The sequence below is a fragment of the Alligator mississippiensis genome, chromosome 4, assembly GCF_030867095.1.
Source record: "Alligator mississippiensis isolate rAllMis1 chromosome 4, rAllMis1, whole genome shotgun sequence".
Classification (NCBI taxonomy): domain Eukaryota; kingdom Metazoa; phylum Chordata; order Crocodylia; family Alligatoridae; genus Alligator; species Alligator mississippiensis.
In genome coordinates this window covers 67750182-67763315 of record NC_081827.1, presented here as the reverse complement: position 1 = coordinate 67763315, position 13134 = coordinate 67750182, and the positions used below count along the sequence as shown (strand labels likewise).

Here is a 13134-nt window from a genome sequence, read left to right as displayed (position 1 = left end):
CTGTATGTGTGTGTGCAATTGTTCAATCCTAAACGCAGCACTTTATACTTGTCCTTGTTGCATGTCATTCAGTTGATTTCAAACTACTTCAGCAGTTTATCAAGGTCATTCTGGATCTTAGCCTTACTTGTCAGTGCCTGCAATCAACTTGCTATCATCTGAAAATTTGCTAATCAATCCCATCACTCAAATCATTAATGAAAACATTAAACAATACTAAGCTCAGGACAGACCACCTAGGGAGCCCCATTTGATACCCCTCCCAATTACACATTGAATCATTATTGATTACTCTTGAGGACAGTGATCCAACCAGTTATGTATCCACCTTACACCTTCATCTAGCCTGTATTTTTTTAGCTTATTAATAAGAATGTCTGGGGAGACATTGTCAGAAGTCTTGCTAAAATCAAGGTAAAATCTGCTGGTCCCCCCCAAATGCATGGAGCCTGTCCCCTGTCATAGAATGAAATCAGGTTGGTCAAGAATGATTCATTCTTGATGAATCCACACTGGCTGTGTGTTCTCAAGTGTGACCTCCTGGTTTAACTGTTTCCCAGAACAGGGCTAACAGTGAAATCATGACCCCACTGAATCCAATAGGACTTTTGTAATGGACTTTAGTGGAGCCAAATTTTCACCCTAGATTTGCACAGAGGGAGCATCTGTTGCCTTTTGAGGGACATGTGCCTCTGTTGGTGGTGGTCACTTTAGTCTGAACAGGACCCTTATTTACAAAGGTCACTTTCACAAATGAATGTTTCTTAATTTTATAGCTGAATTATACAGTACTTATACTGAGGTTCATTTATTTTAGCTTCACATTAAATTATATGTCTTTCTGCACAACAGATACCAGTGTAATTGAAGCTACCCCCATTTAGGTTCTCAGCCAGACTATAGAAATAGTGAAGTCAATTTTCCATATAGATTATACTCATAAAAACAATTGAATGAGTGCCAGCTTATACATAGTGATTAAAAATTTTACAAAGTAACTCTCAAACTCTGCTGGGACTAAAATGAAAATGAATTAAAATGATGGTGACAAAATATTTTTTTAAAGCTGACATTAACTTAAATTCATTTTAAGTAACTTGTTACTTATATTTACTTAGTTCTATTTTCTGAACACAGGCAATATGGAGCAGCCATACTCCTTTAAACTCAGTAAAATACACCATTAAGAAGTCCCCAAAGAGAACTAAAGCATCATGTTTATAAATAAGTAGACATGGGGATACCAAAGCAATTTCTAAAACCTAAGCAGTTTCTGGACACTACAACCTTTGATACCATTTTTAGATTCTTCTCTTAATCCATCCTTTAGTCCTGTTCTTTTCTGTATGTTTTCTATTTTTGTCATTTTTGCCCTATTTCCCCCTCAAGTAGCCTGTCTCTTTCTAATTTGTGTTTTCTCTCTTTCATTTCATATGTTTTTTAATCCATTTCCATACCCTCTGCCTGGCTTCCTTTATTTTAACTTTTTCTCCCTTTCTTTGTCCTCCTTTAGAGCTCTCTTATTCCCTCCTCCATCAAGCGATATTATATCTTTCAAAATATTTTCCTGGCTTCTACTTCTCTCCTCAAAGCCAACACAAGTGCTGAGGTCAGGAATGGAGTAGTTCCTTCCAATAGGGTTCTCTAGTACTGTTCCTCATTTACACAGGAGCCTGGATATAGCAGGTAACACTTTGCTTAGCAGAGTCCAGAGAACAATACTAGAGGTAGTACAGTATTAGGAGCTTACTTGCGGAAAGGTAACAGTTCTGCACCCTGTGTGTGGCAATGGCATTGGCTCACAGGAGGGCAGCAGCTGGGCTGGGAGCAGCTGACAGCTGTGGTCTCTTCTAGTTTTGTGCTCCCCCTGCAAGTACCTCAGTACCCAGGGCTGCTGCCAATGCTGCCTCCCCCCTTATCCCCTCCCCCCGAGTTGTGCTATTGATTACTAGGGCTGTACAAAGCTTCAGTCCCTGATTCAGTTTGGTGGAGATTCGGTCCTACTCAGTGGCCGAATCTCCGAATCTGAATCAAATCAGGAGACCCTTTAATGTCTCTGAATTGAATCGGAACCCTCTGAATCGATTCAGAAAGATTCGGTGATTCAGACATAGACACAGCTTTAAATGTTTTTTCTACATATCTCAAGGTATCAGGTGGCTCGTGAATGGTGCAATGCTGGGGTGGATTGAGTGTCCCACAGGAGCATGGGGGGCTCCCCAGCGCACTCAGCAGCAGACCTGGAAGTGGACCAGAAGTACTTCCAGTCCACTTCTGGGTCTGCCAGGGAGCACACCAGGGGGCCCCTGCACTCTCCCAGCTCAGTGACTGGTGCCTCCTGGGTCTTGGGGCGGGGGTACCTGGGGTCCCCCTGTGGCTGATCACCAAGCCAGGGAGGGCACAGAGGGGCCCCCCACGCTCCTGTGGGACACTCCACCTGCCCCAGCATCACAGCCTTCACAAGCCACGCCTGGTACCTTGAGGTATGTAGAAAAAACATTTAAAGATGTGTCCATGGCCAAATCACTGATTCTCTGAATCAGCATTGAATCTTCAGATTCAGAGTTGGCCAAATCTAACCAGGAACAATGATCCAAATCAACGAATCGAATCACTATCTCCGATTTGGGCTGAATCAAAATCGAATACAGCCCATTTCACACACCCCTACTGCTTACTTGTATCAAATGAAAAAGCAGAGACCTAAATACTGAGATGTATTGCAATAATTGCATTAGCAAGAGGGAAGCAGTATGGGAACATTTCACCAGGCTCTGAGGAAGCCCCAGTATGTGTTATGTAAATTTTATTAAGTGCCTTCTCCAAGCGAAAATTTTCATGAGCAGAAGGGAAACAATCTCATTGTTTCCTGCGAACTTCTCCCCCAAAGAAGGTAATTCCATCACCTTATTGACCTGATCCTCACAACCCAGAAATTCCTTTTTTTTAAATGTAGGTCTTCCATTAGACAGTCAAAGCAGCTGCCATTGTGTATTTAGGCCAAACATTTTTCATGTTATTAAATAGTTAGCCTTCATGTCTCCTGGAAATAGCATTAAAGGTAAGTAATACTGCAATTGTGTGTGTGTTCTGTTCTGTCATTTATTTCCTTAACTAGCGCTGAGGAGAAGAAACAAATAGAGCCTGGCTTCCTTTTTTTCCTGTTCCCTAATCATTGTAAACTTCCTGTTGTAGCGGGAAAATAGTTTATTTCATGAATGATGTCTACTAATTTTTGCTATAACTTTTGATATTACTGTTGATAGCTAGACACTTCAGTATTTGATTAATCAATGTCAACCAACATTAAACACTGCCCACTGCATTTTTCAGGTCAACTCCCCCACACTTTTCTTTTTTAAATCATATAGTTCACTTGCTATACTGAAGGAAGGCTATGTTGATATAGCTTTATTAAACCTGGGATCTCAAAACACTTAAATAATAATTCTCCCAAAGCGCAGACAAACAGCCCTTTCTGCTGTTTACAGTTTTGTGCTAACTCAGCACATGACCCTCAGTCACTTCTTGCTGAATCTTAGGTTTTAGTTATTTGTTTTTAGAGCAATTTTCTGGCAAGTGAGATGGGTGGGGGGCATAGAATCCATTTAACACAGTGGTCACCAATGTTTTCCAGCAGCGGGCAGGAATGACCCAGCTCGGGTCTGAGGTAGGTCAGCACTAAGCCCACTCACCACCGCTAGTTCTCCCTGCCACCCAACCACAGTCAAGGCGTAGGCAAATTTCCCTGCCACCCAGCCACGACGCAGTGTTGTATGACACAAGCAAGATCCTCACTGCCGAATGCTAGCAAACACTGCAGGCCAGATTCAGCTTACAGGCTATAGGTTGTCAACCCCTGATTTAACAGGCGTTCTGGATAAGTTTCGAATATATGTGCCACATATGAAAGGCGCAGTGAGTACAGGTTTCTGTTTCTTCTCCTAACATAAACCTTTCCTTTCCTTTGATGATACATGTATCTTTTCTTTGAAACTGGAGCAGGAAACAAGGCAAAGGACACTAAGAGAGTCTCTAAAGCAGAAAGATGCTGCATAGTTTTAAAGATAATACCATTTCCCCCTCTTCTCATGAAATGCTTAGTTCAGTGTTAAAGTGTCCCTCTCTCCGAACCTTTGCCATTGACATACAATTTCTTTCCTAACTGAGTGCTGAATGTGCATCAGTGAAGTTATCGGTACCTACTGAACCGTTTCAAAATGTCATTACTGGCACCTCTGGGAACATGTACCTGACAGGCCAAACACCCTCAGTAAATACCAATATCATAAACAAGGACAGGAGAGCATTTGATATTTCGATCTCCAGAAGGCTTTGACTTTTTAGATTTAAAAAATATCCCCTTGCAAATGACACATGCTACAGTTGGTTGACCTCTTGCTGTGACACCTTCTGGATACAAAGGACAAACAGTGCATTTCAGCCACTCACTATAATTTTCATCTTCATTTCCTGATTATTGTTTGGTAAGATAAAAAACAAAAAACATGCAAAGACTTCACAAAAAAATGACATTAGTTCATTAATTGCACAGCCTGATTTCTGGTCCTGCACAGAAGTTGGGAAATACTTTTAGTGATACCAGAAGTGGAGACTCAAAACAGGCCCATCAAAAGCATTGAATTGATATCTGATAGTTATCAATAAAATGGGCAATTAAGGAAAAAAGTCCTCAGCTGAAAAAAAAAAGGCAAAACTACAGTGATCACAAACTCTTCCTACCTCACAACTTTACTGTTTTTAAACCCTTTCCATTTTGTTCAGTTACTGGAAAAAAAATTTGTTCCCCAACAGGAAGAGTATCTCATTCCTACTAAAATGGTCTTGAAATTACATTTGTATAGAACCATACATATTACAGTTTTAAATATTGGAGGTTGAATCCTGGTTCTGCCGAAGGGAGTGGGAACTTTACCATTTATATAATGGGATCAAGTTTTGGCAATAAAAGCACAGTGCATTAAAGATGCTTTTATTTGTATTTTTACAAAATAAATTAGTGAAATATTGAATATTAAGACTATCTGAAATGTAACCTGTAGAGAATGCTCTGTCTTATTTCCAGTCACTTTTCTGAATCTATTGTTCTTTTCATTCCTTCTTTCATAAGAAACCAATTGCATCCCTTTGGCCTTTATTGTAGATGAACAAGAGAGTTCTGGAGCAATTATTTACACTGTGGAGCTCAAGCGCTATGGTGGACCTCTTGGAATCACAATTTCTGGTACTGAAGAGCCCTTTGACCCAATTATCATCTCCAGTCTTACTAAAGGTGGACTTGCTGAAAGGTAAATTGGAAAAACAGTAACATATGTTTTACTTACCAGCTTCATGCCTTCCACTATTCACATGAACTAACACAGTAATTTGCTGATTTCCTAAAATCTAGGGAGAAAGACTCACCTTAGCAGCTTACAGTCTTTCTGTCATCAATTTGTTTTCTGTATTTTTGCCAGGCTCGAGAATAACATGCCTATTTTAGCATGGCAATGTTAAACCTCAACCATAGGTTTCCTAGAGCAATGGAATAGCCAAAGGATTGTGTGTTTATGTATGTTTTTAAAAACAATATGCAGTACATGTGTGTACACACACATGCACATACACAGAAATTATGCATACATGCAGGCTGTTTGTTCAAGAACTTGCACATAAATGTAAGGGCACTCTTAAAAACAAGCAATTATCTTTGATAATGTTACCTAATGGTTTTCAGTGTTTCACACAGTAAATGTTATATAGGGGAACTTGCAAATATTGAGTTTATTTTACCTATAAGAAAATCTTCTATTTGTTTTATAGACATCTGGTATGTGTGTGTGTGTTGTTGTCGAGCAGTAACACTTTATTGACCTCATATGTATATGAACAGTGGAAAAGGTATAACATTTTTCATCCTGGTGCAAATATACTGAATATACTCCAGCAATGATCATTTTTAATTAAAATTATAAATGTACTGTGCTATCAGACAAATTACATCTTATAAATGTATTATTTATCTGTTTGACCCTGGCCAAATCCACAGGCCTCTGATGGATGTTTAGAGCCTGTGTAAATAGTGATTTAGGTCAAATTTTAAAACCTGGCTGGTGTTTTCGGCCATGGTTGTGTTTGGTGTGCAATATGACATTTCTTGGAAGGGCCTTTTAGAAAGGTCTAGGCATCCTCCATTTCAGGTGTCCCAAATTGGTCAACAACAATTACTGTAATTTTTTTAAGTCTTGGCTTAATTTCCTAAGGAGCAGGTATATAGAACTGTATCAACTGGGCATGTTTTTTGACAGTGTCAAACAAAAAACAATGATGTAGGGAGGGAGCACGTCCATGAAGAATGAAGTCTGCATGTATAAGCACACATACCAGAGCATATCTGTTCCTCTCTTGAGCTGATTGTACCAGAACTAGCATAACAATGAAATAGTGATTCATTGCTCTCATTTCTGCTGAATTTTCTGTCTCTATCCTCTGGTTGTGAGACTAAACACTGAAAAACCTACATTTATATTAAAATCTATCAAAGTAGTTTAGATTTTTTTTAAACAAAGAATGACCACAAAATCCTTAGCTGGAGCAAAGGAAATGAAAAATCTCTACTTCTGCACATTGACTTTGCTATTGGTAGTAAAGCAGAGGTGACTTAGGGAGTGGACACACAACAATTTATACCTGTGTAATTTTCATCAGTTTTATTTTCTGATATAAGCCCAACCAGGATCCAGAGTGGACAAAGCATCAGCTATTCTGGGATAGCTGTATGACATGGACTACTATTACTGCAGCTTTCCAAGAGGTGGTAGAAGGGAGCAGGTTTACCTTGAGTATACTGCTACCCCAGAATAAATTACGGATGCACAACACATACATTGATGTTACTTAGTCTAGTGATGTTTTTCTCTTATTTTTCCAAGGGAAGTTTGACACCAGATTCAAGTAAGTTTCACTATTAGGACTGTATTCCTTTTTACACTGGTATAAAGGTGCTATGAGTCCAAGCTCCTAATTGAAGTACCCTTAGTGATTATTGAAGTTGCTGATTAAAAGTAACTCCAATAATAATAATATCAATGTGAAATTAAAGGAAGAATGTAAACATAGAAATAAATTTATTTTGCTGCTTTTTCTGTTTATCTTTTCTCAATGTTCTGTTATTCTTTTTATTGTAGGACTGGTGCAATTCACATAGGAGACCGCATCCTAGCAATAAATAGTAGTAGTCTGAAAGGAAAACCTCTGAGTGAAGCCATACATTTGTTACAGATGGCAGGAGAAACTGTAACCTTGAAAATCAAAAAGCAGACAGATGGTGAGTATGGCTGTAGTTACATCAACCAATTTATTTCTATACCTTACAGAGCATTGGACATGTCATGAATGGAAAAGAGGTCAAGCATCTCTATATGTTTGCAATCAACCAATAATCACTTTTGTCTTTGAATCCTATTCAGCGGCAAGTCCCAAGAAGTTTCCTGGCTCTGGTCACATAAGTGAGATGAGTGATGTAGAAGATGAGACCTCTGCTGCACAGAAAACTGGCAAACTGTCTGACATATACTCCACTACGGTCCCAAGTGTGGATAGTGCAGTGGAATCGTGGGATGGCTCTGGTATTGACACCAGCTATGGGAGTCAAGGTACTACCAAGATTTCACACAGCACTTAAAAAAGGCCTCATACAGACATTCAGTTTCTCTTGGGAGAGTTCCTGCTCTCCCAGGAGAAATTGCAAGTGTGCAGAGTTAGGGACAGAAATTACACATAAACTGGTATAAGTGATCAGCAGCCACTTCAAATCTGTAACACAACAGAAGTTCAGTGCACATAAACTACTTTCAAAATGACCAAAACAGGTTTAAGATAAACCTAAATGGATGTAGTATCAGACTTAACTGATTCAGGTTAAATCAGTTTATTGAACTTATATCCCAGATGCCCTCCAGATTCAAGTTAACTCATAGTCCCCCAGCATCCCAGGATATTTTGCACCTCCCCTGAAAATTCCCCCTTTCAGGGTGGGCAGACTAGACTTGGCCCAAGCTGTCTGCTCCAGCTGAGCAGGGAGGTGTGCTCTAGTGCCCCCAGGCTTCTGGTCTGGGCCACTACAGGCATGTGGCTGCATTTCTGGAATCAAAAGTGAATGCCTGTTCACTTGCTTATTGGCTTAATCTGCTCATTTTAGACTAAACTGTGAAGATTTAATTGATTCGGCCATGGGCTTTTCAACTGTCTGTACTTCAGGCTTTTTCTCTCAGAGTAAAAATGGCCATTCCAGGAGAAAATTACCTGGGAACAGCCAGGGTTAAATCACTTCCAGGAGAGTTTTTCCTGGAAGAGAAAATTTTTGTATACGCTGACACCACAAGCCTGACCATGGACAGTGGATTTTCCCATCAGAGCTGCCCTATGCACTCTTGCCAGGCAGTCTTCAGACAATACTAAGATGTGTGCACAGGGCTCTCCTTCTCTTTCCCCTATCCCCACCCTGCCCTGGTTGCACAGTGTCAGCACTGCAAGCTCACCACTCTTCAGGGCCTTACAATTTGAATGTCTATACATATGGCTCTGGGTAAGCTTTTCTATTATGAGAACAAATGTGGGAGAGTTCTCCCAGACTATTTGCATGCTTGTACACAGTCTATGACTGAACCTTATCTGCCTTATAGAAAATCCTACCTCCTATCCCAACTTTCAACTTAATACTTCAGAGTGTGCTTGTGTTTCACCATGCCCACACACCTTACTGTCTGCTGTTCCTTCTTATGCTCGGCTGGCCACGAGTTCATTCTTTCATGACAGTGTGATGAATTGTGAAGCATTTGTCAATATATTAACAGGCTTTCAGTAGCTTTACTGATATCTGAATAGCCCAATCCATAGCTCATCACAGCTAAATGAATTTATCCTTCAAGCTTAGATTAATGTAAAGCACACAACACATTGAAGATGTTCCTTCCGTTGAGTATTTGAGGTCCATGCTCAGTGATTTTAAAACTGATTACAGTAAAGATTTATTGTAAACTGCTTAAAGGGAAGCATGAGAGATTATTCAGTGATTTGTTGTGCTTGCATGCCTTCCTTAGTCATGTGACATGAATATCTAAGTCTAGCTCTGGGAGTAATCACTGCATTTAAAGAAATTATTTTAATTAAAGAAATAATAGAATCTTGTTTTCTTGCAAACTTGTGCAGTTCTATTAGACTGTTTGCTTAATCATATATTTAAACTTAAGTTTATGTATATAAAGCAATATTTTAGACTGGAGAAAATGAAGGCAGCTCTTTAATACTCTAGATAACCAAAAAAACCCAAACACTTCATGCTTCATGCTACTGATGTGCCCAGTACATACATTACAGATATTTAAAAAGATAAATCCCCTCACCAACGAATTTCTTTGCCCTCTTCTGGTTGCACACATTCCTACAAGTGTATCTTCATCTCTACATTGCAGTAAACAGTTTGCTGGGAGAGAAGGCAGTCAGATCTTTTGGCCCAACTTTCTTCCCCTTCCTCCCCATCATAGAAAATTGGAGCAGGACCTGGCACAATACTTTGTTCACTTAGACTGAAGTTCTATGCTGATTATTTTGATCGCTTATCTTCAATTGATATATGTCTACGCAGTGAAACATGTGTTGCCTTCTGTCTGACACTCCTTTGAGACCTGGCCAATAGTATCAGAGAAAGTAGCTGATACTAGCCTTGATTGCTGGTTTTCTGTTACATAATTTTTATATTTAATGGTCTTTCAAGGTGCATCCTGCTAGTAACTCTGTGTGGAACAGAAGAGTCTTTCTTGGCATTTATTTGTGACCGTTTTTTTGTGTTTTGTTATTAATTTACTATTACATATAATATTTCTGTGGCCTGAAACTTGATACCCATTACAGTGATTGGGCGTGTATATACGTTCCAATTTAAGGCACATTAGCCATTTTTAAGGTGTATTAAGAGTGCAGGTCTACATGTGTGCACCCTTAATGTGCCTTAAAAATGGTGATTTTAGGCTAATCATGCCTAAATTTGGTACCTGCATAAAGCAGCTACCAAATTTAGGCGCAATTAGTTAAGGCACCTTAACTCATGTACATCTTAATGCTCTCTATGTCGACTGAATGGGCTGGAGCTGAGCCCAAGAGACCCTGTGCTGCCACTGGGTGCCATCAAGATGAAGAAGTGGCAGGTGCTGTTCTCCAAGGTGCAGGAGCTGGACCTGGATTGGCGGTTCTGACAGCAGCGATACCCATTGGTATACCGACCAACTTGGGACTAAGTCAGCAGAGGGGGCAGGAGGCACAAGGGCTCCTGTCAAAGCACAACGAAAAGCCCCCTCCCTTCCTCCACATGACTTCCTGCAGGGGAAGGGGGCAGTGCTGCATGGGCAGGGCCATTGCTAGCAGCTTCCCCATGCCTCTCCCTTAGGGTGGGTTTGCAATGCAGCCCTGCTGGGGCAGGACACCTCGCTATCCACCCAGGATTCAGGTGCCCTTAGAAACCTATGCTGGGGCTCCCAGCCAGGACAGCAGACGGGCTGGGACTGCATCTGCCCCCAGGGCCTGGCACAGCTTTCTCTGCTCTATGCACTTCCATCCGGGACAAGTGCCCAGCCTCCCTGCCAGACAATGCTCATGGAAAAGGTGGCGTGAGGTCCTAGGGATGCTGTTGAGTTCAGCCTGGGTGCTATGTGGGTGGGGGCCTGGCCATGGATCATACAGATCAAGGAGAGAGCCTAGCCCCTGCCTGCATTGCACCCAGCCTTCCTGTGCTGAGCCACATAGAGCCCCCAGGAGCTCACACTGCCTCTCCCATAGTGTCTGGCAGGGAGGCTGGGCGCTTGCCCAGGACAGAGGTAGGTGGAGCAGGGAAAGCCATGCTGGGTGCTGATGGCAAACATAGTCCAGCCTGCTTGCTGTTCCAGACGGGAGTCCTAGCATGGGCTTCTAAGAGTGCCTAAGCTCTAGCCTGCTCTTGTCCGATGCTGGGGAAGCAGGAATATGGGGAGGGGTTTGGAGCCATGGATGGAGCCAAACTGATACATGTTGAAGGGGACTGGAGGCTCCCACCTCCTCGGCCTGCCCTGGCCTGCACTGCCCAGCTATGCTGTTGTAGGCTTTGGGAGCTGTCCAGGGTGCTGCCCAGGGCAGAGTCTATGGTGGGCTGTCCCGAGTGTTGACCAAGACAGGCTGAAGACACATTCGCCCAACGAGCCATGTAAAGGTGCTGTAAGGCATGTACTTGTAGGCACACACCTAAACTGCCTTAATGTGCCTTAAGCTAAGGCACACTAAGTTTAGGTGGGTGTAAATTTATATGTAGACAAGCCCACTGAAATCAAATTCACTGTTGTGTTACTTTGATGTTCTTGGATTTATAATAGGGAGGGATGAATTTGGTTAATTCATTTGTGTATCTTTTACCCCTTGTGATGCGGGGCATAGCACTCACCCCAGCTCCAACTGCAGCAGCCCCGGGAGCTGCCGGCACCAGCTGCCTGCACCAGTGCCTGCACCAGGGCATGGTGCAGCCCAGCAGCTACAGGGAGCTGGCATCGGCCGCTCCCAGGACAGCTGCAGCAGTAGCTGGGGTGAGTGGGGACAGGCAGAGCCCCAGGGGGCTCAGGGCATGGTGGCTGCAGGCAGCTGGTGCCAGCAGCTCCCGGGGCCGCTGCAGCTGGGGCTGAGGTGAGTGGGGCCATGGCCCTTTCCTCTCCCCCCACAGACTTACCTGCTTGGGTGGGGGGGGGGGTCTATGCTGATTGGATAAGAGCGAATTTACCTCACATGTAATGAGTTATGGGTCTAAATACGCTCATCACATAAGAGCAAATTCACATATAAAGAACCTGCATAAATCAAGGGAAACCTTTACAGTACAAGAGCTGCTCCCCTTTTAAAGCAGCTGAAATATACATTTGTCCATGGCCCTAGATTCGGTCTTGAAAGAAGGTGATCTTTCAATACCCAGTTAGCAAGAAGTTTTCCCTCTCTTCCAAGATTGTTAAATTTTACATACCAGCAGTAGATAAGGTGAGGAATCAAATCAGTTCCATGGCTAGTCATTATTCTCCATAAAATAGAACTTGTGATGTTGATACTGGAATGGATTTACCTAGAGAGGTGGTGGAACCTCCATCCTTGGAGGTTTTTAAGGCCTGGCTTGACAACACCTTGGCTGGAACAATATAGTTGGGGATGGTCCTGCTTTGAGCAGGAGGTTAGACTAGATGACCTTCTGGAGTCCCTTCCAAACCTAATTTTCTATGATTATCTTATGGATAGTTAACAATTGTATATGATTCACCTTCCTACAGCTGCAAGCAAGTCTCCTTTGTCAACCTTAAAAATGCTGGACATGCTTGTATGGTTTTACTTTATTTCTCAGAAACAACCTGAGTATTATTATTGAGTTGTGTCTTATTTTGAATATCTTTTGTCTTAGCATTAAAGTTCCCCATATTTCTATTACAGTTTTTGGCCTGACCTGTCACTCTGAGTTTGACTCTCCTCCAAACTTTATTTGACATAAGCATATAGACTAAGCAAATTCAGGAATTTAGGAAATTTCATTTGCAGCAGATAATGCTTTATCTTATTTGTATTATTGATTTAATGCAGGTAGAATGCCCCAGTACAGTCCTAACTTGCACTCTAGGCAGGGGATTTAAAAAGATTGGTGTAATGATTAGATAATAAGCTTGGCAGTTAGAAAGGCTGGTTTTTATTCTAAACTCCACCATAAACTTGCTGTGTGACCTTTGATAAATCCCTTTGGCAAATAACTTCAACTTTTTGTGCCTGAGATTCCTACATTTATTAAAGCGAGGATAATAAAACACATCCTCTTCTTAAGAGTACTGTGAAGCTGCATTCATTGTGTGTAAGGCATTTTGAGCTTTTGAGATGAAAACTGTTTTATAAATGCAAAGTATAGTGGTCATTGTAGTGAAAAACAACAGATCTGCAGCTGAACCTTTGAACATTTCAGATCTGGTTGTTTTAAATTAAATCCTCAGTGATCTAATTATTTTGAAATTTAATCAGACTTGTTTAGGTTTTTATTTTGACACATTTTTCTATCTAATTAGGAGGTCAAAATCATTGTTAATAGCATGA

General features: G+C 41.5%; 1 protein-coding gene across 11 annotated transcripts in view; it reads left to right on the top strand.

Moving 5' to 3' along the window:
- GRIP1 (glutamate receptor interacting protein 1) overlaps positions 1-13134 on the top strand; it is a 594076-nt gene that overhangs the window by 554621 nt on the left and 26321 nt on the right. For 8 of the 11 annotated variants that reach the window (XM_059726065.1, XM_019493240.2, XM_059726067.1 and 5 more), the window contains 3 exons: positions 5132-5309; positions 7188-7327; positions 7470-7655. In XM_059726065.1, coding sequence (XP_059582048.1) covers positions 5132-5309; positions 7188-7327; positions 7470-7655 — 504 coding nt within the window. The remainder of the gene's footprint in view (positions 1-5131; positions 5310-7187; positions 7328-7469; positions 7656-13134) is intronic. The other 3 variants (XM_059726069.1, XM_059726068.1, XM_059726064.1) reach the window with 1 other exon arrangement.